Source organism: Sceloporus occidentalis, unplaced genomic scaffold (genome assembly GCF_023333645.1).
Source record: "Sceloporus occidentalis isolate IW3139 unplaced genomic scaffold, rSceOcc1.0.p SCAF_10, whole genome shotgun sequence".
Lineage (NCBI taxonomy): Eukaryota > Metazoa > Chordata > Lepidosauria > Squamata > Phrynosomatidae > Sceloporus > Sceloporus occidentalis.
The window spans coordinates 32513960-32538936 of NW_028316990.1; the positions used below are offsets into that span (position 1 = coordinate 32513960).

The following is a 24977-nucleotide window of genomic DNA, read 5'->3' on the forward strand; positions in this document are numbered from 1 at the left end:
GATGGCAGCTGATTTTGGAAGAAGCAGCAAAGGTACACCACTGGACCCTGCCTTTTGTCTAGCCTTGAGTTTAACAACAAAGCAAGCAAGACATTGAAGTAACCCAATTAAGCAAAAGCAACAAACCAGATCATAATTGCAGGGAACAACCTTTATCCCATGCTGGGGAAACTGTACCCTTCACATGTTTTCAGCCATAATTCATGTTAACCTTATCCAATGGGAAGAACTGCCGTTTTCCCGTCTCCTTGTCATGCCTTTTTAATATGCTCAGCCCGATAATTACAAGATAGCATACTCTTCAAAAATTACTTCCTGTTAGTACAGACACAGATGCAGCACTAGAAAAAGGAAACCCTATCTATGGGCAGAAGAATAAATGGCTCAGCAACCTGTAACTGTCCACTTTTTTAAGGCTCTGAATAGACTGTACACTCTGAAGTCAAAAAAGCATCTTATACAAGAAGACTTCTTACTATAAAAGCAAGATCCTTCTTTGGAAACATTAGACCTCATATTAAAACCTAGAGTTCTTGTAGGGTCACAGATGTTTAAGAATGTGAAGCTTCTCTCTTCTTCCTCCTCTACCTCCTCCATTGCAGAATTCATGCCGGAACCTTTTCTTTAAATCACCAAACGGTCTTTTACAACCAACCGGCCCTCATAAAATAATATATTCCACTGTCTTCCAAAGGAAGCAATTCACTGACCAAAGGAATTCTTGTCCAAAACCCACTACAGAAATAATCCAGTTTGAGACCGCTTTAATTGCCCTGGCTCAGTGCTAGGGAATCGTGGGAATTGCAGTTTCTTGTGGCACCAGAGCTCTCTGACAGAGAAGGCTAAATGTCCCACAAAACCACAGTTCTCAGAATCTCCTTGCATTGAGCCAGGCAGTTAAAGCAGTCTCAAACTGGATTATTTCTGCAGTGTGTTTTGGACCGCTGCCTGTTTTACAGGTGCCTTTAAGATGCAGCCCTGTTTGTAACATCATGCATACAAAGCATCGTTTTAAAAAATGATGCTAATGTGTGCAGCTACACAGCCTTCGAAGAGAGGGCACATGCTAGTTAGTATGCGCAGAAAGCGCAACCTCAATGAAAGTCTGCTTCCGTTACCTCTGGAAATTAACAGTAGTGGAAGGCAACAGCATTTGATACATTCCTCCCAAGGGAGAGTGGATCCTGTAAGGAACAGGCATATTGATAGTCCTTCTTTTAACTCTGCTAGCCAGGAACCTATTGTATTGGTGCTGTAGTATCATTCATGCAAAATATAGAGCAGTGCAGCCTGGATGTCACACAGGCAGTGTGTACAAAACAGGATGTTCATATACAGTGGTTCCCTCCACTTTTTACTGGAGTGAAAGTGGGGAAACCACAAATAAAAACCCCACTATTCTTTTTACCTGAGAGAACACCTCTCTAGGAAATCTCCAGGTCTTCCAGTGCAACTCTATGGTCAACACCTGCCAGAAGCTGATCACAGACTCATGCTGGAGGACCTACAAATGCCTAGAGAAGTGTTTCAAAGAGGGACAACTGTAGAAGACGAGATTCCCCATCCTTGTTCAAACGGAGCGAAGGCTCCCGAAAAGCATCTGCCCAGAAAGAGGCAAACAAAAGAGGAAAGGTGGGTGTGAAAGCTAGAGACCATTGAGGCCTAGGGACAACAGTAGTAGCAGAGGCTGCTACTTCTCATCCCCATCAAGGCCCAATTCTGACACAGAGGAGGAAAGAGAAGGATGGACTGTAAAGGAATCACTGGGTTGAGAGGCAGTGTCCATGGCAACCAAGCATGGAAAGTTAACACTGTAAGAGAATGACAACAGACTTCCCGGTCCCATCCCCTTCAACAGCAAAGGGAGGGACGCATACATGGGGCAAGGAAATGAAATGGCCAGGCAGAACATGCCGTATGGGTACATGAAACACGGGTCCCTGCAAAAGAGGGCATGGAGCATGGAACGCCTGTCAACAAAGAAAATGCATGAGCCAATCTGGCTTAGTGGTTGAGCTCAAACTCTGGAGAAAAGGGTTTGATTCCCAGCTTGGCCATGAAACCCAATGGGGGACCCTGAAGAAGTCACACTCTCTCAGCTTCAGGGGAAGGCCATGTCAAACCTCCTCCGGACAAATCTTGCCAAGAAAATCCCATGTTTACAGCCTTTGGGTTACCACAAGTTGGAAACGAATTGAAGGCACACAACAACAACAACAACAACAACAACCACTTGCCTTTCGACAATATTTGGGGATGTTGATTCAAAAGCCAGCAAACCAAGCATGAGGAAGGATATACAGCAGCTCCTCCACATTTGCTGGGGTTCGGGTGAAGGACCCCTATGAATGTGGAAAGACCGCAAATAAAAAACCACTATCCCTTTTACCTAAGAGAACGCCTCTCTAGGAATCTCCAAATCCTCCACTGCACTTCTATGGTTCAGACTTTGATCACAGCATTATGCTGGAGGTCTTACAAATGCCTAGAGAGGTGTTTACTCTAGGAACGTCTCCAGCACAACTCTATGATCGATCTCCAGCAGAGTTGTGCTGGAAGGCTTAGAGATTCAGTAACTTAGAAGACACCCATTGGTCCTTTGCCAAGGCACAGGTTCCCACATCAAAATAAACATGTATCCATGATAGACACCGATTCAAAAGCAAACTTTGTATGAGTGTGTTGATAAACATACGGTCCTGCAGCTATCTTCAGAGATACATAGGGACACACACAAACAGACACACAACAGACACACACTCCCAAAGACGCTGCACATCAACTTACACAGAAATGTAGAGCCAGTGTATTGGTCTGAGCACTGGACTAGGATTCTGGAGAATCCCAGACTGACCATGAAACCCACTGGCAGACCTTGGGCAAGTCACACTCTCTCAGCCTCAGAGGAAAGCAATGACAAGACCCCTCTGAACAAAACTTGCCCAGAAAACCCCGTAACAGGTTCTCGCTTTAGGGTCAGCAAAGGTCCGAAGTGACTTGAAGGAACACAACAACTACAACAACGACGTCTGTTACTTTGTTGCTGTGGCATGCCTTCCAGTGTCTTATGTGGTGGCTATTGTTTCTATGTGTGCCTTCAAGTCACTTCTGACTTATGCCAACTCTATCAAGTTTCTTCAGAGGAGCCATTGCCATCTCTGAGGCTGAGAGAGTGTGACTTGTCTAAGGTCACCCAGTGAGTTTACGTGTCCCAACTGCAACAGACACACGCTCCCTAAGCAAATACACACAAATGTGAGTATACATTTTACCCAGCAATACAGACACACAAACATAAATAGATAGTCAGGGGTTATTCGACACACACAAACCCTTCTCCATGCAAAATCAAACAATCCTCACATTATGTCTCCCCAACCGTCTTTGAACGCGATGAAGGACCCAGCCGGGTGGAGCAGCTTGAGCGCTGGACTAGACTATGGAGACCAGGGTTCGAATCCCTGCTGGGACATAAAAACTGGGTGCCAGGGCAGTTAAAGTGGTGTCAAACTGGATTATTTCCGCAGTGTGTGTTTTGGGCCTATGGCTCTGAAGACCAAGAGTTCAAAGTCTTGGTCAGCCATGGAACCCATTGGGTAACTTTGGGCCAGTTGCACTCTCTCAGCCTCAGAGGATGGCAACAAACACAAACAAACAAACAAACAAACAAACAAACTGCTGAAGATAATTGCCATGAAAATAGAGTTGCCTTAGGGTCGGAATAAGTCGGGAATGATTTGAAGGCATGATCCAAGTCACGCCGCAGAAACAATCCAGTCTGTGACTGCTTTAACTGCCCTGGGTCAGTGGCTAGGGAATGCTGGGAATTGTAGTTTATTGCGGTCCCAGGGCTCTTGCTCTCTCTCTCTCTCTGACAGAGAAGGTTCAGTGTCTCAAAAACGTAAATATAAAGAAATATAAATAAAATTATTATTATTATTATTATTATTAAAATTACAGTTCCCAGAATTCCCTAGCATTGAGAGCCAGGGCAGTTAAAGCAGTCTCAAACTGGAGCGCGTTTTGTGCCTTGAACACAATGGCATGGAATCCTGGGAACTGTAGTTTTGTGAGATGCTTCACTTTCCCTGTCATGAGAGAGCCCTGGGGCTACAAACGAACTACAATTCCCAGCATTCCCTGGCCTTGAGCCATAATTTGGCAGATACAGGTCCAAAACCCATAACTGCAGACGCAATCCCGGTTAATCCCGGGGAATCTTGGGGAGCCACAGTTTCTGTCGGAGAGAGAGAGAGAGAGAGAGCGCTGGTGCCATTAGGAAGCACAATCCCAGGGTCCCTTAGCCTTATGTCTCGCAAGACTACAGTTCCCAGAATTCCCTAGCTGTGATCCAAGGGGGGGCTTTATCCCCGCAGTGTCTTTTGGGAACCAGTCCTTTGAGTCCTTGCTATTGTCTCGCCCCTGAAACCATGGAAGGAAGGAAGGCGGGAAGAAGGGTCGGAGGGCGGCGGGTGGGTGGGGCGGGACACGCGTGGGAGCGGGCTTCGGGCCTTGGTTGCTGGGAGGCCTCCGGGGCGCTCCCTCTGCAAGGGCCCTGGCCCAGCCTCCCGGCCGGGGAGCCACCGCGTCCCTCCAGGGCAGGCCTCGGTCCCGCTCACCTGAGTCGGCGCTGCCGGGTGCCTTTCGCCTTCAGCCCGCCCGCGTCGGGGAACAATGACGTCCCCGCTCCGCCCGGCCTCCTACATCCGGGGCTTCCGCGGCGGCGGCGGTGGCGTCGGGTCACTCAGGGAACAGCCCCGCCCCCTGCGGCCTTCCGCCACGGCGCCAACCGCCTGAGGGCGCTGTTGCTATTGCAGAGGCTGCTGCTGCTACAGGGCGCGCGTGCGCAGTGGCGCCTCTGGGGGGAAGGAAGGAGGGAGGGAGAAGGCGACGGCCGCCGCATGAGGGCGCTGTTGCTATTGCAGCTGGAAAGCGCGGTGGCGGGCATTTCAAGCAAGGGCAGGGCCCGCGCGTGCGCAGTGTGTAAAAGAGCCGGTGGACCTGCCTTGTTGGGAGGAGGGTGAGGGAGGTGAAGTGACATCGTCAGCCGCTTGAGGGCGCTGTTGCTATTGAAGCCAGGCGGAGCTGCGCTGGACTAGTTCTTCTAATACAGTACTACCACACACACTGCAGGAATAATCCCCGTTTGAGACTGCTTTAACTGCCCCTGACTCAGTGCTAGGGAATCCTGGGAACTGTAGTTTCGAGAGGCATCGAGCCTTGTCTGTCAGAGAGCTCTGGTGACACAATCAGCTACAGTTCCCAGGGCTCCCTACCACTGAGCCAAGGCAGTTAAAGTCAGGCTTTGTTCTGTATGAAAACATGGCTAGGATGCATCCACACTGCAGAAACAATCCAGTTTGATACCACTTTAACTGCCATGGCTCAAGGGCATGGAATTCTGGGAAGGGTAGCTTGTTGCGTGTCACTAGACCTTTGAGCCGTGGCAGTAAACACACTGCAGAAATAACCCTGTTTGAGACCGCTTTAACTGCCCTGGCTCAGTGCTAGGGGATTATGGGGATTGTAGTTTATTGTGGCTGACAGAGAGGAGGCAAAATGTCTCACGAAACGACAGTTCCAGGGGTTCCCTAGCATTGAGCCAAGGCGGTTCTTCTGAGAGGGAGCCAGAGGGGGCGCTGGGCCTGGCCTTCCCTCCTCAGAGGAAGGAGAGGCGCTTGGCTGCTCGGGGCCTAGTAGTCGTCCTTCGCGTCCGCAGAGGCCAAGAGGGCGGCCATGGAGCCAGGAGGGAAAGCGGCGGCGGGGGTCCAGCAGCGCCTCCAGGGAACCCAGGGGACTCCTTCGCTTCCCTCGGCCCTCGAGGTCCCCGGAGGAGAGGAGGCCCAGTTGGACGGTGCGTTTTGGGGGTGGAAGGTAGCATCCACACTGGAGAGATAAACCGCTTTGATTCTTTGTCTGGCTCTTTGCTGTGGAATTCTGGGAGTTGGAGTTTGTTGTGGGGCCCAGAGCGGAGCTCCGCTCCGCTCTGGGCCCCACAACAAACTCCAACTCCCAGAATTCCATAGCAAAGAGCCAGACAAAGAAATGGACTTCATTTCCCAGAATCCTCAGCCATGTTCCCCAATAGCCTGGGATTCTGGGAGCTGGAGTCCAAAATGCCCTTAAAAGGGCACACAGTTTGGGGACTGCTGCTTTAGAATATCTATTAGGAAGGACTCTTGTTGTGTTTATATGTTCCATAATAATAATAATAATAATGCTGTATATACATTTATCCCTCCAAATTATTTATTGTTATTTATTAAATGTATTATTAAATAGTGGCATTGGCTGAAGAGTGGGATATAAATACTTTAAATCATCATCAGAATCAATTTGCATAACCAAACAGTGGTCCAAGTTGCATCAGCCTCCTTTAAACTGGAGGCAGAAGAGCAAAGAGGGGCAGTTTCATCGGCCTGTTACAGACAGCCAAAATAAAGCTGCTTCGAATCACAGTGGAGGTATGGTGTTTCAATGATGCATGCATCCTAAGAGTCCAGAAGTCGCACCAAAGGCACGCTACAGCCCTAAGGACTGGAGCATGGCTTTGGTGTGGCTTCTGGACTCTTAGGACGCATGCATCATTAAAACACCATACCTCCACTGTGATTCGAAGCAGCTTTATTTTGGCTGTCTGTAACAGGCCATGCATCATTTTAATAGCATACCTCCAAAGAGACTCGAAGCAGCTTTATTTTGGCAGTCTGTAACAGGCCATCATTCTCTTTTAACAGGATCTTATGACTTTGGTACTATATAATTGCATCAGTTTCTTTTTCTGTTAGATTGGAGTACAATACAAATCAGATATTGGACAGCAATTCCCAGTATCCTCCTACCCACAGAGCTAGTCAATATCCCTAGCTAGGGACACTGGAGGTTTCAGCCTTGTTGTTGTTGTTGTTGTTGATGATGATGATGTTGTTGTTGCCTCCAAAGTTGTTTCCAGCTTTTGGTCACACTGCCACATGGTTTCCTTGGCAATTGCTTCCTTTGAGGCTGAGAGAGTGTGGCTTGCCCAAGATTTCCCAGGGAGTTTCCATGACTGAGTGGGGATTCGAACCCTGTTTTGACATAAGGTGGAAATGGAAGGTTCCAAAAGAGGCGCTCTCACTGCGGCTTAAAGCTGAAGAAGAAAGGCTCATCCTGTTGCAGAAATAAGGCAAAAGGCCCAAAACACACTGCAGAAATAATCCAGTTTGAGACTGCTTTTAACTGCCCTCGCTCAGAAGTCCTGGCAGCTGTTGTTTTGTGAGACATTGGGGCCCTAACTGAGAGGCTAAAATAAAGCTGCTTCGGATCACTTTGGAGGCATGCTGTTTAAATGACACACACATCTTAAGAGGCCAGAAGATGCGCCAAAGCTGTGCTCCGGTCTTTAGGACTAGAACATGGCTTTGGCGCAGCTTCCGGCCTCTTAGGACACATGCAACATTTAAACAGCATACCTCCAAAGTGACCCGAAGCAGCTTTATTTTGCCTGTCTGTTCATATTTTCTAAAGTATGTGTTTGTGTGTGCGTATCCATATATATCTGTGAACATAGGGATATCTGTTATACCCAGTTTTTACATGACAGTAAAGCTTTTCTTCTGTCAACAAGGATGCGGTTTTAACTATGTCTGGAAGTCATATCTTCTTGTGTATACTATGTGTATACTTCTAAATAATGGGGCGCTGTTGATTTAACTTCACTTTGGCCTGTTACAGACTGCCAAAATAAAGCTGCTTCGGGTCTCTATGGAGGTATGCTATTTAAATGATACGTGCATCCTAAGAGTCCGGAGGTCACGCCAAAGCCACACTCCATTCCTAAGCACTGGAGTGCAGCTTTGGTGCAGCTTCCGGATTCTTAGGACCCATGCATCATTTAAACAGCATACCTCCAAAGAGACCCGAAGCAGCTTTATTTTGGCACTCTGTAACAGGCCATAGTTTCCTTCTGTTTAGATTGATTACCTTGAGCTTTTGCCCGTTCCTTTTCAGATTCTGACTGGCCCACAGAGCTTCGAGGTGCAAATGGTTCTCAGAAGATAATGAATATCACATCATCATTTGCCAACCAGCTGCTGCTTGTTTCTCTGCTGGAACATCTTTGCCACGTGTATGCGCAGGATCCTACACGCTCAAGACGCTTGTTTCAACGTTAGTAAGAATTTGACTTGACCTTACTGGGGGGATGCTTATCATTGTCTAAAGTGTAAGACTGAAGTCATGCATTAATGTATCTGTATTTTACTGTAAATGTAGATCCTCAACATTTGCAGGGGTTAGGGGCACAAGACCCCCGTGAAAGTAGAAAAACCACATATTAAAAAAACCCACTACTTTTTCTGCCTGAGAAACCACTTTTCTAGGTCCTCCTGTGAAACTCTCTGGTCAACGTCTGCTAAACGTTGACCATAAAACCATGCTGACAGACCTACTAATACCTAGAAACTTGTTTTCTCTAGTAATTGCTAGATCCTCCAGTACAAGTCCATGGTCAATTTCCAGCAGAATTTTTCTGGATGACTTCGGGATTCCTAGAGAGTACATATTAATCAAATCCACAAATAATGAAAACCGCAAAAGTCAAAGCTGCAGATGTGGAGGGCCAACCATATTCTATTAATGGATTCGATAATAAAATATTAAACAAATTAAGGTTGCAATCCTGGGCATACTTTCATGGGAGTATACAGTACTCCATTGAATGCATACTTCCAAGTAGATATGGTTCAGATTGCGCTTGAAGGCTCCTCATACTTATCCATGTATCTGTTGTAGACTTCACTTTATCTGCATTCAGCTGTGTTGAGGAAATGTCTTCATCTTAGTTCTTATTTTCTAGAAATTGGTGCATGCTACTTTGGATATTAAGTTCCTTGCCGTTAGTAGACATTTTGTAAAACTGATCTCTCAGTTCTACATACTGGAGGGAAAAGGGTAGGCTCTCAGATCCAAGCTGTAAAAAGCAGGCCTCTTGAAATAATCGTTGTTGATATTTATCTATGGCAAACTAAGCAGAAGAACACACCCACAGCCAAGATAAGGCAGAGTCATGAGATCTCTCCTTGTGCTATCCGCCAATACATATATGGTTCCCTGATTGAGTTCATTAGGTGTCCTTTAAAAGATTTTGGACTTCAGCTCCCAGAATCCCAGACTATTGGCCAACGTGGCTGAGGCTTCTGGGAACTGAAGTCAAAAATCTCTTAAAGGACACACAGTTTGTGGACCACTGCGTTACTTCATAATGGCTTGTGGTGATACTTGAATCTTAACATTAACGGCAATAACAACCATAACACTTAATAGCTTCTTTTAATTACAACTGATGATCTTCGCACATGCCCCGAGTACACATTTTCAAGGGAGATAAATTAACTGGAACCTAATGAGGGAAAGAGCTGTTTTGGCAAGAAGAGACATCAGGAATCCAGTTCAACTGCTTTTGAACACATAGCAGTCACATGTTTGCAGTATAGCTGTTGTAATCTGAAAAAAAATGTTGTTTTTTTCCTGTTCTTGTTTCTACAGTACTGTGTAAGACATTTACTCAGATGCGTTTGCTTTCTGATTTTGCTGTATGTGAAGAATTTAGTAGTCTGAGGCTGCAGCATAATCGAGCCATTGCTGCATTAATGAAAGCAGCAAACAAACAAATACTCAGTGAGGTAAGGTTACCTATCTTATCCTGTACTTTTTTATACTATTAGCAGTAAAGTATAGGGTATAGAATTTCAGACCTTTCCAGGCTTTCTTTTATGTACAGTTCCAAGGATACTGGAGATTACATTGCTTGAGGTATGGTAAGGTTGTTATATCAGTATTCCTCCTCTGTGTTATTAGAGAACTAGAATTCCACTTGTATGGGAACAGATTATATTGCAGTTCATTCGGACATCATACTCACTTAGGAATTTTGTTAGCTACAACTGTGAACCTAAGCTGCAATTTCAGTTTTCAAACATATAAGAGGGAAAACATAGTTCACAGCAGCTTGTCTACTTTCAGTCTCCATTCTCTCATCACTCTCCTTCATAAATTCATTCCCATCTCTGTGGTGCAAAACCCTCTGGAGACAAAACAACCAGTTACAATAGTCCTAATGATTCAGAAAACACACCAGAATGATAAACCACAGTTAATACAAATCGTGATTTGCAGATACACATCAAACCAGGTTTCCTGCTTTTGCTTAGCTGTGGGATCACAAACATTCTTTTAAAAATATTTTTATTGAAAAGAGTAATACATTAAGAACCTTGTTGTCCCTTTTTTACCTTAGAAGGTTAAATATCAGCCTGCTACAGATTGCCAACATGGATTATGTAGGTGGTATGGGGTTTCTTGTTACACTATGGTTATACTATCGGGGGGCAACAGAATCTTTTACAGTACAATACTCTGCAATACAGATATTATAAAAGCTTATAGCTGTTCAGTCATTCGATCTGTCATGAATAGAAGAGATTAGTTTTTCCATTAAAGCAGTGCCCCAAATTCTCATTATTCACATGTTCATTGAACAGTTATGTAGGGATTTCCACTGAAAAGCAATTTCAAGTTTTGCTGCTAGGCACAAAAATGTAATTAGTTCTTTCTGTTGGAATGTGGAAGTTTGATTTATAGATATGGTTATAGAGTTGATTCTAGAACTAGGTTTAACAGTTTGGTTGGTAATTTTGCTGATCATTAATTTAAAAAGCTCTCTTGAAATCTGTACTTTGAGGGCAGTCCCATCACTTGTAGGAGGCATTTGCCCAGAGCCCTGCAGTTCTGCCAACAATTTCTGGGGCATTTATTAAGTATTCGAATCTCCTTAGAGTTAGGTACCAATGATTAATATGAGTTCTTTATAAATGCAGTGAAAATGAATCTAGTTGAAGACTGCTAAATTTCTCTGTTTTGGGTATCATTTTAGTTTTGTTAAATGAGGGAGCAAGTTTTTTTCACATACTGTATTAGTTATCATATTCAGATACAGGATTGAGCCATTTGTTTCATGAAATGACGTTTGCTTGTTTCACAGGAGTTTGGTAATGACAATTCTTGTACAAACAGGTAAGAGTTAAAATAACTATTACAATGGTTATAAACTATAAAAGGTTATAACTCTTTAACAACTGCATGTGTTGTTTACCATTTTAATTAAAAATGGGATCTATTGCACTCAGTGAGGCTTACTCCCACTACATGTGTTTAACATAACTAGCAGAGTTGTCTGTATCACAAATATGTTTGTTTCAACTGATCACGTGTCTGTTTTTTATTGTAGAGAAAGTATTATTTTTGAAGCACAGACCTCTCGCTATATTAATGAATTTGATGAGGTTTCAAGACTTGGAAAAGGAGGATATGGAACAGTATACAAGGTATTTTTTAATACTCTGTATCAGCAGCTTTGTAATAATGAAAAGCAAGTAGGATTACAATGCTGTCCTTTCTCATCTGGGACTAAGCCTTCTTGAGTTTAGTGGGAATTTACTTCTTGGTGTAAAAAAAAAATTGCAGTGCATATTACCTAATAGTATTTTCTCTTAAAAGAGCAATTTGAACAAATTATGATAGTGCATTCATGGCTATTTATCTTTATTATTATTTGGACTAAAAATGTTATACATGATCTTTTCATTCCTGTGACCATTCTTGTTTAATATTCCCATGAAAATGGTATTACTATTAAGGTGTTTCCCTCTGTATAGTGGCTTGACTTAATACTGGAGACAGTTTGGATAAAGAGTACAGTATAGAACTTAATTCCATAGAGAACAAATCATTCTGAAAAAATTACTTTAGAAGTATTGTTCTTTAAAAAGGGAAGATGTTTGCTTGTTTTGGAGAAGGTTTGGATGTTCATAGTTGCTCCGCAGCTGTGCCAGTTTGCAGCTATGTTGATATATTGGGGTCTCACTAGGTAATTTAGCGGCAGACAATGAAGCCAAACACTTTTATTGGTGCTGAACCTGTCTGGAATCTAGCCTTATGTTCTCTTCCAACATTGTCTCACCTTTCCTTCAATTAGTGCTCAGGAAATCATTCTGCTGGTTTGTGACTGGATAAGATTGATGTGAGGTGGATGTACATATAGATTGCCATTTGGTTGTTTTTGATTTAAATTTGCTCTTAATTGGCATGTTTACAATCTATTTTCAGGTCAGAAATAAACTAGATGGTCAGTTCTATGCGATTAAAAAAATTCTTATTAAGAAGGCTACCAAAAGTGACTGCATGAAGGTATGTATATATTCTACAGCCATTCACATCCTTTAAATTAAGAGGAACACCTTTTCACTGCTGAATGAAGCCTGCTTTATTCTATGTTAGAATGTTTATCCTCTATCCTAGAGTCACTTGCTGTGACTGAAATCATTTGTTCACCTGCAGAAACCTTTTATCTGTTCTTTTGCCTGGAGACATCAGGAATTTAACCTGGGGTCTTCAGCACAGAATACATGTCTTCTGCCTTTAGCTATGACCCTTTACCACACAAATTACACTCAGTTTAAGAGTGATGTACCTCTAGTTTCATTTCAGTACTAGTTTCTGAGCTGTGAAAAGTTTTTTAGTTGCTGATTTGTCCAGTAATATGATAGAATATGTTTCATTTGGTCTTTTTGTAGGTATTACGGGAAGTGAAAGTCTTGGCTGGGCTGCAGCACCCTAATATTGTAGGTTACCACACTGCTTGGATGGAGCATGTTCAACCAACATGTCTGAAAGGGGAGTATAACATGTGAATATTATGGCTTCCTGGTGTCCTTTGCAACCTTCTTGTAGGAGTAATATCATACTGTACTGCTTCTCAGGCTCTCTAACTCGGGGTACCAGCAATTGCTTTTTTCTGCCATGCCAAGGACCAGCACTATATTTGAGTCCATTGAGTGCAGTTGCCTTTTTTCCCATGGAAACTTTTTCAGGGCCCTTAACTTTGAGTAGCACTGCCATAATGGATCATAAATGGCTGTGCCTATCTAGAAAAACAGATTTTGGAGTCGTAACAGGAAGATATTGGAAAATACCATCAGTGCACCTAAAGAATGCAACTGGTGATATTAATAGAGAAGGTGTTAAAATAAAATAATACTTTATTATTGTATGAATTGTCTATTAAGCTATATTCTTTTCTGATTTTTCCCCCCAATATATGTGTTGAAGACACAGAAATTAATGTTTTTTAAAATGAAAAATTGCTGCTTTAATAAGACGGTTATCTACTGTTAGGTGAATAGGACTTTTTAACGTTAACTATATTGAGGTTTAAAATGCCTATACATTCATAAAGTTGAATAACTAAAATGTAAGGTATAATTTCTCTTTTATTATCATTATGGTTTTCTGTGGTTTTCTTTTAATCCTGAAGTTTTGAACATAAAGAAGTAAATGTAAGGGTAGGTTTGGGAAGGTATGATAAGGCTTCTATCAGTCTGTTTTATAAAATGTACTGTTTCTCATTCAATTATAGGTGAGTCAAACCTGAATTTGCTTTCACTCAAAATGTCTTCTGAGCAAGAAAGTTCTGTGTATGTATTCCACATATGTATTCAAATAGCTCTTTTTTTTAAAGAGAACATTAAAAATATCAGATAATTGGTTTTATGTTACCATAAAAATATTTTTGTAGACTAATGAACAGAAGAAGTATTTTATCTGTTTCCCCGATTACCAGACTGAGGAAAATTCATATTTAATCCTACTTCTGACTGATAGCAAATGTTTCCATGCATAGCGACTTTAAAATATATTGCCAGAGAAGCAGATTTTATACTTTTTGGTGTCTGTGATATGGAGAAATTCCATGATATGGAGCCTTCAAGTCAGGCACACTTTCTTCATTGCAAGAGTAAAGAGAGCCTTCAGCCTCCAACAAGAGAAACAATTAAAAATGGTGACTAGTTCACATGAATATAGTAGTATGTTTTGTGATTCCAGTTTAGATACATTAAGTTGTTCTTAGGTCCCCTTGAAATCAACAGTTGATTTCAAGGGGACCGAAGTACAACTTAATATTGCATATTTACTTTTGATATGTAGTTTAATCACGGGTGCTGACTGAGCTGTTTCTTTGTAGAATGCCTTGCAGACTTTATTTTCTATCTGGTGAAGCTTTGAACAGCTAGTTAATTTAGTAGCTAGTTGACAATGAAAGGGCAATTCACAAACAACAGTCTGTTGAAAAAAGGAGTTTCATGATTTCACACAGTTTGCAACATGGTTTAAAAGTCTGGTTTCTTCTTGAAGAGAAATGTACTCTTTTTTAGTGGCAGCAAATAGATTTTTATACACCATAATAAGTACTGAAAAAGACTGCTTCCTCCAAATGTAAGCATGTGAGTGACCTTCTTAGACAATTAGCACTTTCTTGACTAATTGTAGCTCAGACAACTAGTAGCTAGCTGTCCCAATGAAATCCATTATTTCACCTTTTGTATTTTATTCCTATGACATTGTTTGAAGCAGAAGTACAAGAGCTGCAATAATCTTTACAGATGGGGCATTAAACATATTGCAACAAGGAGCACTCATATTCACTGTGCCTGCCAGCCCCTACTCTATAATATTCCATTATATTACCCTTTCTCTTCATCAAAATTGTTCCTCCAGACAGTGAGAATTTTGTGAGCTTATTCCTAATTGGACTTTAGCAGGAATGTTTATAACCCTTAAGGAACTGTTTTTTAAAGACTTTGTACTTCTGTCATTGTTTAGCCTTCTGATTCTCCTCTTTGTTCTTGGATCATGTTACTTTGGCTGTCTAAGCAATAGTACACACACTGAAATATCAAAAATAGAAGGAATTACTGTATAGAGAATTCCAGTACAGTGCTCTGTGAACTCTTGTGGAAGTTTTGGCATCAGTATTTGAGGAACGGCCTTAGCAGCTGTTTTCTCTTTGGCTCACAGTTCTTTGTATCACCCTTACATTTCTTGCAGAGATCTGTGTTCTGACAAGGATATGGAAGACAGCAGTTCCATTATCTTTGCTGATCTTAACCCTGAAGACTCTGTTGGCAGAAATTCTGAAAGAAATGGAGTGAATGCACATGCGCTAAACGAATTAGATGAAAAGAGCTGCTTAAATGACACTACAAGTAGTTCAAGACACAATGGAAATCTTCCATCAGTTGTACTCCATTGCGACCAGAATAGGAACAGCATGAGTACCAAAGAGTCTTACAGTGATGAAGAGTGCTCCCAGAAAAGGGTGTCTCTGCAGCAGCAGTGTGAGGTAAACACAGAATGTAAGCATATTTGAATCACTCTCTGGTAAGCAACACACATCAGGTTTTTAAATGTGTTCTTCTTTGCTACATTTGGGAACAAAAATATTTTTGGTCACTGTCATCTTTAACTGCAGTACCAGCTAAGTGTTCATCACTTAGTCATCACTTCTATTTGCTCAAATGGCAGCTGTGTTAGGATACCCCAGAGCTCCGGAGAAGCCTTAAATGCCATGGTGCAGCTTACTGGGCTATATATTTTATATATAGGAACATGTCTAAAATATATGCCTCCTAATGGGGTCTGCATTTTGAGTTGCCTCTCCCCATCCCCACCCTAATTCCTCTGGTGCTGAAAACATGCTCCAAAGGTTTTGTCCAGCAATGCACATCAAGAGTGTTGATATGGGGCAGGGCTGTAAGCAGAATGAGTATTTGGCAGGCAGAAAGAAAATATTGGACACAGCCCTAGGTTGATAAAACTTAACATTGATACTTTCTTTTCAGATGGAGTATCATCTAATGCTTCACATACAGATGCAGTTGTGTGAAATATCCTTGTGGGACTGGATTGATGACAGGAATAAAAGATGCTTTAAAGGAGAAGATGCTTTTAGTAAGCTTTAAACTTTTTTTAAAGGTAGCCATAATATTGAAATGTCATTTTTTGCCTTTGATGTAGAATTTACATCTAAATAATCATTATTCTCTAAGGTAGAGAGGGGCTTGTGGGATTTACTTTCCTTGTACTAGAACCCTGAAATCCACCAGTGCCAGGTGTAAACTACACCAACTTTATTGAGGACTGTTGAGCCTAGTAATCTGTTTTGAGTATAATTTAGGATGGAGGTTGAGAAAGTCATCCTTGCTGACCTATTGGGAATTACCTAGAGATCTATCAGATGATCTAGATTTACTTTCTGCTCACCTGCTCTAGGTGGCCAAAGAAAGTTTTCCGTATTTGCTGCGTATTAGTATTCATCTGCTTCTTTCTTTCACTTTAATTTAGGTATTTCACATTTCATATAATTAGTCTCTAGTTAAATCTTTTTGTCTCTGTTTTGACTAGAAGCATGTACAGGAACAATGTAGGCTTCAAAAGAATACATTTGTTAGCATAGGCAGAAGTTCTGTGTTGTTTTATATGTTAAAATACATCAAATATTTAATGTGTTTTGAAAGGTCCATATCACCACATAGACAATCAGGGGACACTAAAAATCTTCCAAGAGCTACTCGAGGGAGTGTATTATATCCACAGTATGGGAGTCATGCACCGCGACATTAAAGTAAGTAAAATACTCTTTTCAGGCATAAGACTTTAATTCTGTCTCTATTTTTGCAAAAGGAAACCAGTACCCACATTCTACAGGTAGTCAAATAGCAAATGTGGATGCCAGTTGAAGTAAGGCTTTTTATCCATGTATATAAAATTTTCTGGCTTAGATACAGGAAAGGTACAAAATATCCCCTTTTCTGCTTAAATTCAAACTTTTGTAACTGCAACCCTTTCCAGGTTTTTATGTGTGCAGGTTTATGCATGCCCTTCTCCTCTTTTCTTTCTTAAAAATAGCTCTTAACTTCACCCAAGCTTTGTTTCTAGTCTATCTTAAAGATGGTCATCATCATCATCACTTCTGCCATAGTAAAGACTGAGAACCGCATGAGGATATACCTATATGTACCTCCCAAAGTGGGTGTTATTGCCCCCCTGTGGGTGGTGGAAATATCCATGGGGCGGTGAGGGGAAAGGGGGTGGCAGGGAGGCCTTCAGTTAAAATACTGATGCACAAAGAAGAAAAGAGGAATTTTTCTTTAGGACCATGATGGGAATGAGGGCTGCATGAAACCTCTCTTTTCAGAGTCCCTTAAAACTACCGCACAGCCTCATGGATTGCTTCATGTAGTGGTGTTCCCTCCTCTTCACCTGCCAATCCAAACTTGTTCCTTTAGCCACAACTTTCTCTAGCTGTGATGGTGGTGATTGAGAAACTCTTATGAGGCTTCAGCTCTGGGCATTGTTTCTGTGACCTGGAGTGGTGCCATTTTGGGACAAATTGACTGGAAAAGGAGTTAGAGCATATGGTGGCAGGAGAGAAGCAGCGGCAAAAAGGAGCTTTCACATCTAGGGTGCTGCCTAAGCCTTGGGAGCTTTGCTGGAACTTAGCTGGCAGGTTGGAGTGGCAGTGCTGCTCTTTCTTTCTGTCGTTCGACAGGCTGAAAGAACAGGTAGCAGGAGAAGCAATGTTTGGGGGGGGAGATGACTTGAAGCTGTGGGGAAGTCATGTCTCTTGGGAAGGAAAGGAAGGAGTATCCAGGGTAGATTCTTGGAAAGAGTTCCTCCCCTTGGAGTGGCTTCTGTAGTTAAATTTTCTCCCTTTCCCCATCCATATCACTCTCCAGTCCAGAAGATGTGGCCAGACACTCTGGCTACATCCCTCTCTGCCCTGGCAAAGGATTGAGAGTCCATGCTCTCCTGGGAGAAGCTTCTCCCTTTGCACCTGCTGCAAAGGCTGGTGTGAGTGAGAAGCCTCATGGTCGCTGCTTGACCGGCTGCTCAGTTGCTGCTCCTTTTGCCCCGGTCACCCTGGGAGCAGCAACTGGCAGAATGGACTTGATTTTGGTTTTAGGCCAGCATGGGTGAGAGGACTAGGATGTTGCCACTGCTGTATTTGCATATGAGAGGCTGAGGTGGAGGTGGGTGTAGCTGGGGTAAGCTGGCTGCTGCACAAAGGAGGGTTGGTGGTGGCAGTGAGGGGGCAGCTCCCCTTGTCCTAGGATAGGCATCGGGGGAGCACTGGAATTGTTGTATAAGATGACAGGGAGTGGTAGCCCAAAAGGCTTTGGGAACCACTGCTCTAAACATAGAGGTCCCACTGTAGGAATGCTCTACTCCAACTTTTTATATGTAAGTAACCACTACTGAAATAATATTCAAGAGATTTAGGACTCCTTCAGAACACAAAGGCAACTCTACATTCATTTATTTTGCTAGCAACATGGAATCCCATTTCTGCTCCTCTGGTAAAATGATGTTCTAAAATGAGTATTGTACTTTAAGCAAAATAATCTTTTATTCTTGAAGCATATGAATATTCTTCATAGATGAATATGGAATTCCACAACTGGGTAGGAATGGTCTCTATCAGCGAGTATTTTGTAGTTCCTCTATATATGTTCCTGACGTTGAATTTGCAAATATCCTCTAAGGACCAGACTTCTAAAGCCTCTCTCCTGAGCATGTCTTTCAGCCGTTTACACCTGGGATGGCTAAGTGCTTTGGGGAGACGGCCCTCGCGATTAATCAGTTTCAAAGGATATGATAGGTTTAGCAGTTTCTTCAGTACATTTACCTTCCTTAAATTGCTTACTTTTTCAAGGAAAAAAAAAGTGGAGACTCCTCCTGCTCAGTTAAAGAGTTCATGTCTGCCCCATAATTGTAAAGAAGCATAATTATATCTTCTCTGCCATTTTGGCAAGCACAGTGAATAGCTTCTTCTCCTTTAAAATCTTTCATGTGTACATTTGCTCCATTGAATAGCAGTAGCGCAACACATCTGCTAATTTCTCCTAAGATGATCCCAGCCCTGCAAGCGGAAGACCAGACTGCTATATGGAGTGGCGTTTGTTTTGTTTTCAATGTTGTGAGATTTATGTTGGCTCCACAGTGGAGTAAAATTTCAATGGCCTCTTGGTTGAGCATTTCAGAAGCCAGATGGAGAGCAGTTTCGCCAAAGTGACCTCTGCCATTTATTTCTGCCCCACACTTCAGCAAGTCTGGTATGATGTGATGACATCCAGTCAGTATAGCGCAGTGAAGAGGAGGGATGTCATTGCAAGGTGTTACAGCTTTAAAAAGGTTAAAGTCATCAATTGGTTTACGGTGCATCATATCAGTTTCTTTATCTTTAGTTCTTCGATATCCACTTGAAGAACATCCTTCTATTTCTTGACTGGGTATGTTTAGCCTGGTGAAGAGAAGGTTAAGAAGTGATATGATAGCCCTGTTTAAATATTTGAAGGGATGTCATACTGAGGATGAAGCAAATTTGTTCTCTGCAACTCCAGAGAATAGGACTAGGAGCAATGGGTTCAAACTACAGGAAAAGAGATTCCACCTCAACATTAGGAGGAACGTCCTGAAGGTCAAGATATGGCATCTCCAAGGTTTATCTCCTTTATTAAGCACAGGTGGTTTTCTTTCATGAAATTGTTCAGTATTATCTTTTGCTATCAAAGAAGAATTACAACTCTTACTATAACATTGCCTGCTACACAATAAGCTGATATTATCTCTCTTTTGGGGTGTACGTTGTGTGGGTGCAAGGATATGCCATGCCTTGCCCCAGTCACAGCACAAAACCTGAAGGAATGGCTATTGAGGGCTAATTTCCCTTGGTTACAGGGGGCTGTTCATACTTGTAACAAAGGCCCTGATAGACTTTTGAGCCCACAAGGCAAGTCCAAAACCTTGAGTGGTACCATTCTAATGCATATACTAGATGGCCTTTATGCAGCCCCCACTCCATCCTCAGAGCTGAGAACCATAAGAAGATGCTGGGAAGCCCCTTACCTCTAAGCTGTAGGTCGGGCCATCATCATTGATAGTGCTGGGTTCCTGCTCAGGCCCATTCTTGAGCAGAGAGCTCCTTGGCTCTTTTGCTTCTCTCCTTGTTATTGCTACCTCTGCCTCCTTTCTTTCTCTCAACAAATAAGTAGTGATGAAAGAAAGCAGTAGCTGCTGCCATGTGTTTCTATGGCCTGATGCATAGGGCAAGAAGACTGAGGGGCTGAACCCCCTTGTGGAGAAAGGACTCCATTGGTTTGACCTAAGAGCTTCCAGAAATTGCCACCGACTGTGGACTTTCCTGCTACCAGCCTGATAGACCCCCATAGCCTGCCATTTGCACAGCCAGGGCCACAGGTTGGCCGCCTTTGATGTAACTCTTCTGGATATATTTTTATATCTTTTGTGCTATTGTGTATATTTGGTGAGTTGTAGAGAACAGCTGAAGTCTGAATCTAATCAATTACAGTTGGTCCTCTGTATCCACAGGTTCTTTATCCACAGATTCAAACATCTATGGCTTGAAAATGTTTTTTTAAAATATATATATATATATAAATGCCCAAAAGCAAGCCTTGATTTTGGCATTATATATAAGGGACTCCATTTTACTAGTCATTGTATTTAATGGGACTTGAACATCCATGAATGTTGTTATCCTCTGGGGGGGGGGGGTTTCCAGGAACCAAATCCCAGCGGATACTAAGGGCCCACTATACAAAAGAAGTTTGTTTCAGTGGCTTTCCCAAAATCCTTTGAGAGGGATATGGGGGGAAAGGCCCTTTTTCCTCTATGGAGAAGTAATATTCAAACTTTTGAGGCCTCAAGAGACAACATATGGAAAATAGTACTCAAAGGTCCTTATAATCGTAGTCAGTTACCCTGTGTTCAGTCTCTCTTTTTGGGGTATCCACAGGGATTTGGCTTTTGATAGTGGCTGCCCAAGTGAGATCTAGCAAGACAAAGCTAACCTCTCTTTTCTAAACAGCTTGGGCTGTTTAAAGTTGGAGAAATAAAGCCACTGTCCTCACTTAGAGGCCTTGAGATGTCTTTGATTCTCCCACCCCAGCTGAATTTCGAGGCCACATATAGAAAAGTGGTGATAAATGGTAAAGTATTACCTCCATTCAAAATCTTCGTTCAGTGCTGTGTTTTTTGTCCATCTTCTGTTTGGTTCCTTTGACGACTTTGTTTTCCCCATTCATTCCAGGGAGGAAAAAAAGGATTGAAAATCGTATTAGATAACAAATGTAGGTCTGAAGATCCTTGCTCAACAATTTTTCATACATATTTGTAGCACTGTGCTATTTTTATTAGGCCACTTTCCTAGCTCAAGTCCTTAAGCTAAACTGTAGCTATGGTACAATTAATTTTGTTCTATATGTAGTTGAGTTATTTCAAAGCTTTTATGCTTTTGTGGACTCAGGTCTATCCTGCTAAAATATTTTAACACTTGCAGTGCTTTGTTTTTGAGATGCGTTATTACAGTATTTCACAAACATTTTGGCCAGCTTTATAAGAAGTGTGTAAAAATATTCCTAAACCATATTTTATATTAAATACCATATAGGCCAGTGCTATATAAGAGAAGAAGTTCCCAGTAGTACATTATGTCCTTAATTCAATGGAAGCTTCTATAGGATTACAGTCTTGAGAGTGTAAATCACGTTTATGCAATAGGGTTTACTTGAAAGTAGCTATCTTTATTTTTGTATTTGGCCAGATATGGGCAAAATGTGTCTGCAGATGCCTTTCCCATGCTGAAAAAATTGGTCAACATGTGTATGTTTTCCTGGTGGCCTCTAGGACTATTAGTTTTTGCATATAGTATCTTGAAAGGGCCAGAAGACAGTGCGTGATGGAGATGAAAATTTGCCCACATGTATTAGACGTTTGTGTCAAAATGCAGCTGCTTCTAAGTATACAGAGAGATGTTTTCAAAGCATTTAGAATGATTTACTGATAAATAAATAATAAAGAAATAATAAGTTGGTAGACTAAATGTGGGTGCACTAAGTTTTGAAGCTTGGACATATGGCTTCATATATATATATATGTGTGTCTGTTACCTTGTTGTCCCTCCTGAAGGAGCCTCTGAGCAGATTACCCATTTTAGGAGAGAAGCTGTGTAACTGAATTCTTGTGTGAGGAAAAAGCAAAGATCTAGAATTCTGTGCTTGAATCACAGTTGTTTGTGATGATGAAGACTCTGGTTCTAGAACAAATGCAAATAGTGATAAGGAATGTGGGACTCCAGATGCTGGGCTGGGATTCTCATCATCTCATACCATCAGATATGTTTTCCAGGGCTGATGGGAATTGCCGTCCAGCCTCTGGAGGGTCACACATTGTCTCCCCCAAACTAGATGATTAAATGGCTCTCCAGACTTGGCAGAGATGACATATTATTTTAGGGTACAACTATGCCAGGATCATAGGTTCTCCTGCCATGTTTGTTGGTTATCTATTATGTATGTGCTTTGTAATGCTGAATGATGGGTTATACTACACAAGCGGTGATGCTGGATGGAGAGAATGTTTCTCTTTCTTGAAGCAAGCAAATGAACAGCTGTGAAGTGGAGAAATATGTGTATTGAACTGTAGAAGATCCAAAGTCCCGCAGGGAATGCTTTTTTATGGACATGGAAGGAGGAGCAGTTCTGGGAATAATGTTTTGGGTGATAGATGAATACAGTGCCTGCACCCAAATATGTTTGGATTGCTATGTGCTTTTATTACACCATGTAAGCATTTTAATCAGTCCTGACAATATCACTTTCCTGCAAACAACTTTAGTTTTCTGAGTAAAGGTTTCTGATTTCCCTGAGACTTGTGACAACCTGAGTAGAGACTGAGTAATCTCTATACCATTTTCCCCCATTTGTGGCTCAGGTTTGATTTTTTGCAGCCAACGTGAATCTGAAGACAGGTGGAAAGGCCTTAATAAAACAGTATTTTAGCTGGGAAATTCTAAGTTCCTTGTTTTAAAAATCCTCAGTTTCTCTGGAAACAAATAACCAGAGCTCTTTCTCTTGTTGTTACAGCCCAGAAATATCTTTCTGCATGGATCTGACTACCATGTGAAAATAGGGGACTTTGGCCTGGCCTGTAGAGATATTATACAAGAAGATACAATCCACTTGCTAAGTGCAAAGAAGATAACAGGTAATGACACAGAAGAGTTTGGTTTTAATTGGCACTGTGCTGTCTCAGATTATACTGTCTTCAGGTTACTACTTTTCTTAATGTAATGTTCATATTGTCTTTTTGTTCTTTGTTTGCATCCATAGAACTAATACATACCTCTGGAGTTGGTACTTGCCTGTATGCTTCACCTGAACAACTACAAGGTTCTCACTATGATTTTAAGGTACAACACCCCAAATCTAGGTTGATTTCCCCCTTAAAGTGATCTCTATTGTGATCATTCTGTTTTTATCTTTGACTTATTTGCCTGTACAATGACAGTGAAGATTTGGGCTTCCATTTGGCTTTTAGTGTTGTGCAGTGTTTTGTCACTTAGATTTGATTGAGATTTCCCCCCCTTTTGTTGATGGGAGTGGAGTTTATGAGTAGTTAATATTTGTATTGCAAATGACTACTAGCACCTGGCAGGCAGAGTATATAAATTTTTAAATACTGTAAATAATAAGTTGGGGTATGCTGTTTGAAAAGCAAGCCACACTGTTTTGAAATGGCTTTAAGTATATCTGGTATCTTACTTTGAGTTTTGCCCATGAAAGATTTGTAGAATTTCCTGTAAAGAGATTGTCTTGAAATGCTTAAGATATCCTGACAGATCTTGCAAAGCTGCTATAGTTGACCACATCTTCTCTTGCCTTTTATACTGTTTGATATTAATAATATAATACTGTTTTATATTAATACTGAACTTTTTTCCTTTTCTACCTCTAGTCAGATATGTACAGCTTGGGTGTAATCCTGTTTGAACTCTTCCAGCCGTTTGGAACAGAAATGGAAAGAACCAAAGTTTTGACTGGCTTAAGGAATAGCAACATTCCCCACTCTTTCAGTAAAAAATGGCCAATACAGACAAAGTATGTTAAGCTGCTAACCAGTCTCAAATCTTCAAGCAGACCAACTGCTGCTCAACTTCTTGAAAGTGAACTCTTCCATAACACAGCAAATGTACGTATTTACAGTATCTATAACTAGAGGTACTGCTGTTCAAGCCAGGTGGTCTTAGTGGCTGTCTATATACTCATGTTCAGTTTACACAGTCTTGTAGAAAGGTGCTGTGAGCCATAGCTTTGCTGTCTGCCATTGTCTAAAATAGCTTCTAACTCTCTCCTTCATGTCTTTCTTTTGAATAGCGAACTGAAATTCCTTGTATTATACCATCTCACATTTTATATACAGTTAAGGAGGGATCTGCAAGTGTCTTGGAGGCTTGAAATAAAGAGCTGTGGGAAAGCCTATATAAATCTGGCAGTCAGTTGCAAATATAAAATTAGAAAAATGCATGCCTATTTGCAAGGCAAGAAATAGTGAGACAAAAGTGCATCCTGACATGATTTTACCAAAGGAAAGTTTCCTTTCTTCCCCCTCCTCTTTATCTGTCCATCCTGAGTAATATGAGATTATGTAGAAGTGGTAAATTTTTAGTTTCTTTCCACACGCACCAATTCTTTAATATCAGGTATTCAGATGAATATTGAGACAAACCAGGCAGCTACAGAAAGGGAAAGTCAGGATAGTAGAAGAGAATTAGAGGCATAATCTTCTTTATGTGTCTGGACTCTGGTAACTAGCCATTATTTTGAATATACTACTACCATTCTATAAAAGTGCCTTTGGAGGCATTAAATGCAATTTAACTGAAAACTTCTACCATAATCCTAGGAAGTTTAAGTTCTGTAGAGAAAGTGGGTAATTTTTACCATTTCTGATGTTCTGCTATTAAGCTATGATGGCATTCATGATTTAAATGTAATCATTGTATACTTCATTTTTAGGTTATTTGCTGTCTTCAGCAGAAGGTAATCCAGCAAGAAGAAGAAATCAAGTTGCTTAAAGAAAGAGTTAAGCTACTTCTACAAGAGAAAGAGGAAGGACACAGAATTGAGGAACTTGGCTCTCCTGTTTAAGTCAGACAGAAATATTTGTGTTGTGTTTATGTATGATGTTCTCATTTTTTAATATAAAAGCTCAATATTTTCTGCATATGTGATTTATCTGAG

At 41.5% G+C, this 24977-nt stretch overlaps 3 protein-coding genes across 5 annotated transcripts in view; 1 reads left to right on the top strand and 2 right to left on the bottom strand.

The window, feature by feature from the left end:
* The window catches only part of USP42 (ubiquitin specific peptidase 42), a 32770-nt gene extending 28073 nt beyond the window's left edge, over positions 1-4697 (bottom strand). For all 3 annotated transcript variants that reach the window (XM_089540186.1, XM_089540184.1, XM_089540185.1), the window contains exon 1: positions 4620-4697. The gene's annotated coding sequence lies outside the window, so the exon portion shown is untranslated. The remainder of the gene's footprint in view (positions 1-4619) is intronic.
* Positions 4698-5395: 698 nt separating this feature from the next.
* EIF2AK1 (eukaryotic translation initiation factor 2 alpha kinase 1) lies at positions 5396-24954 on the top strand. The gene is made up of 15 exons (XM_089540558.1): positions 5396-5854; positions 7990-8148; positions 9526-9662; positions 11021-11052; positions 11267-11363; positions 12145-12225; positions 12612-12709; positions 13452-13511; positions 14923-15217; positions 15717-15825; positions 16392-16498; positions 22821-22941; positions 23067-23146; positions 23692-23925; positions 24753-24954. The coding sequence occupies exons 1-15, from the start codon at positions 5737-5739 to the stop codon at positions 24882-24884; spliced, it is 1860 nt and encodes a 619-aa protein (XP_089396684.1). The 5' UTR covers positions 5396-5736; the 3' UTR covers positions 24885-24954.
* LOC149306399 (ankyrin repeat domain-containing protein 61-like) lies at positions 18266-21916 on the bottom strand. The gene is given in 4 exon segments (XM_089540777.1): positions 18266-18594; positions 18597-19177; positions 20898-20962; positions 21846-21916. Coding segments are annotated over 4 exon segments (1017 nt in total). The 5' UTR covers positions 21888-21916.
* Positions 24955-24977: the final 23 nt, after the last annotated feature.

What these genes read in the sequence shown, in the direction of transcription:
- EIF2AK1 (XM_089540558.1), top strand. Translation starts at nt 5,737, where the DNA reads ATGGAGCCAGGAGGGAAAGCGGCGGCGGGGGTCCAGCAGCGCCTCCAG. An exon ending in AGAGGAGGCCCAGTTGGACG is followed by an intron (nt 5,855 to 7,989) that starts GTGCGTTTTGGG and finishes GTTCCTTTTCAG; the next exon opens with ATTCTGACTGGCCCACAGAG. An exon ending in CCAAAAGTGACTGCATGAAG is followed by an intron (nt 12,226 to 12,611) that starts GTATGTATATAT and finishes GTCTTTTTGTAG; the next exon opens with GTATTACGGGAAGTGAAAGT.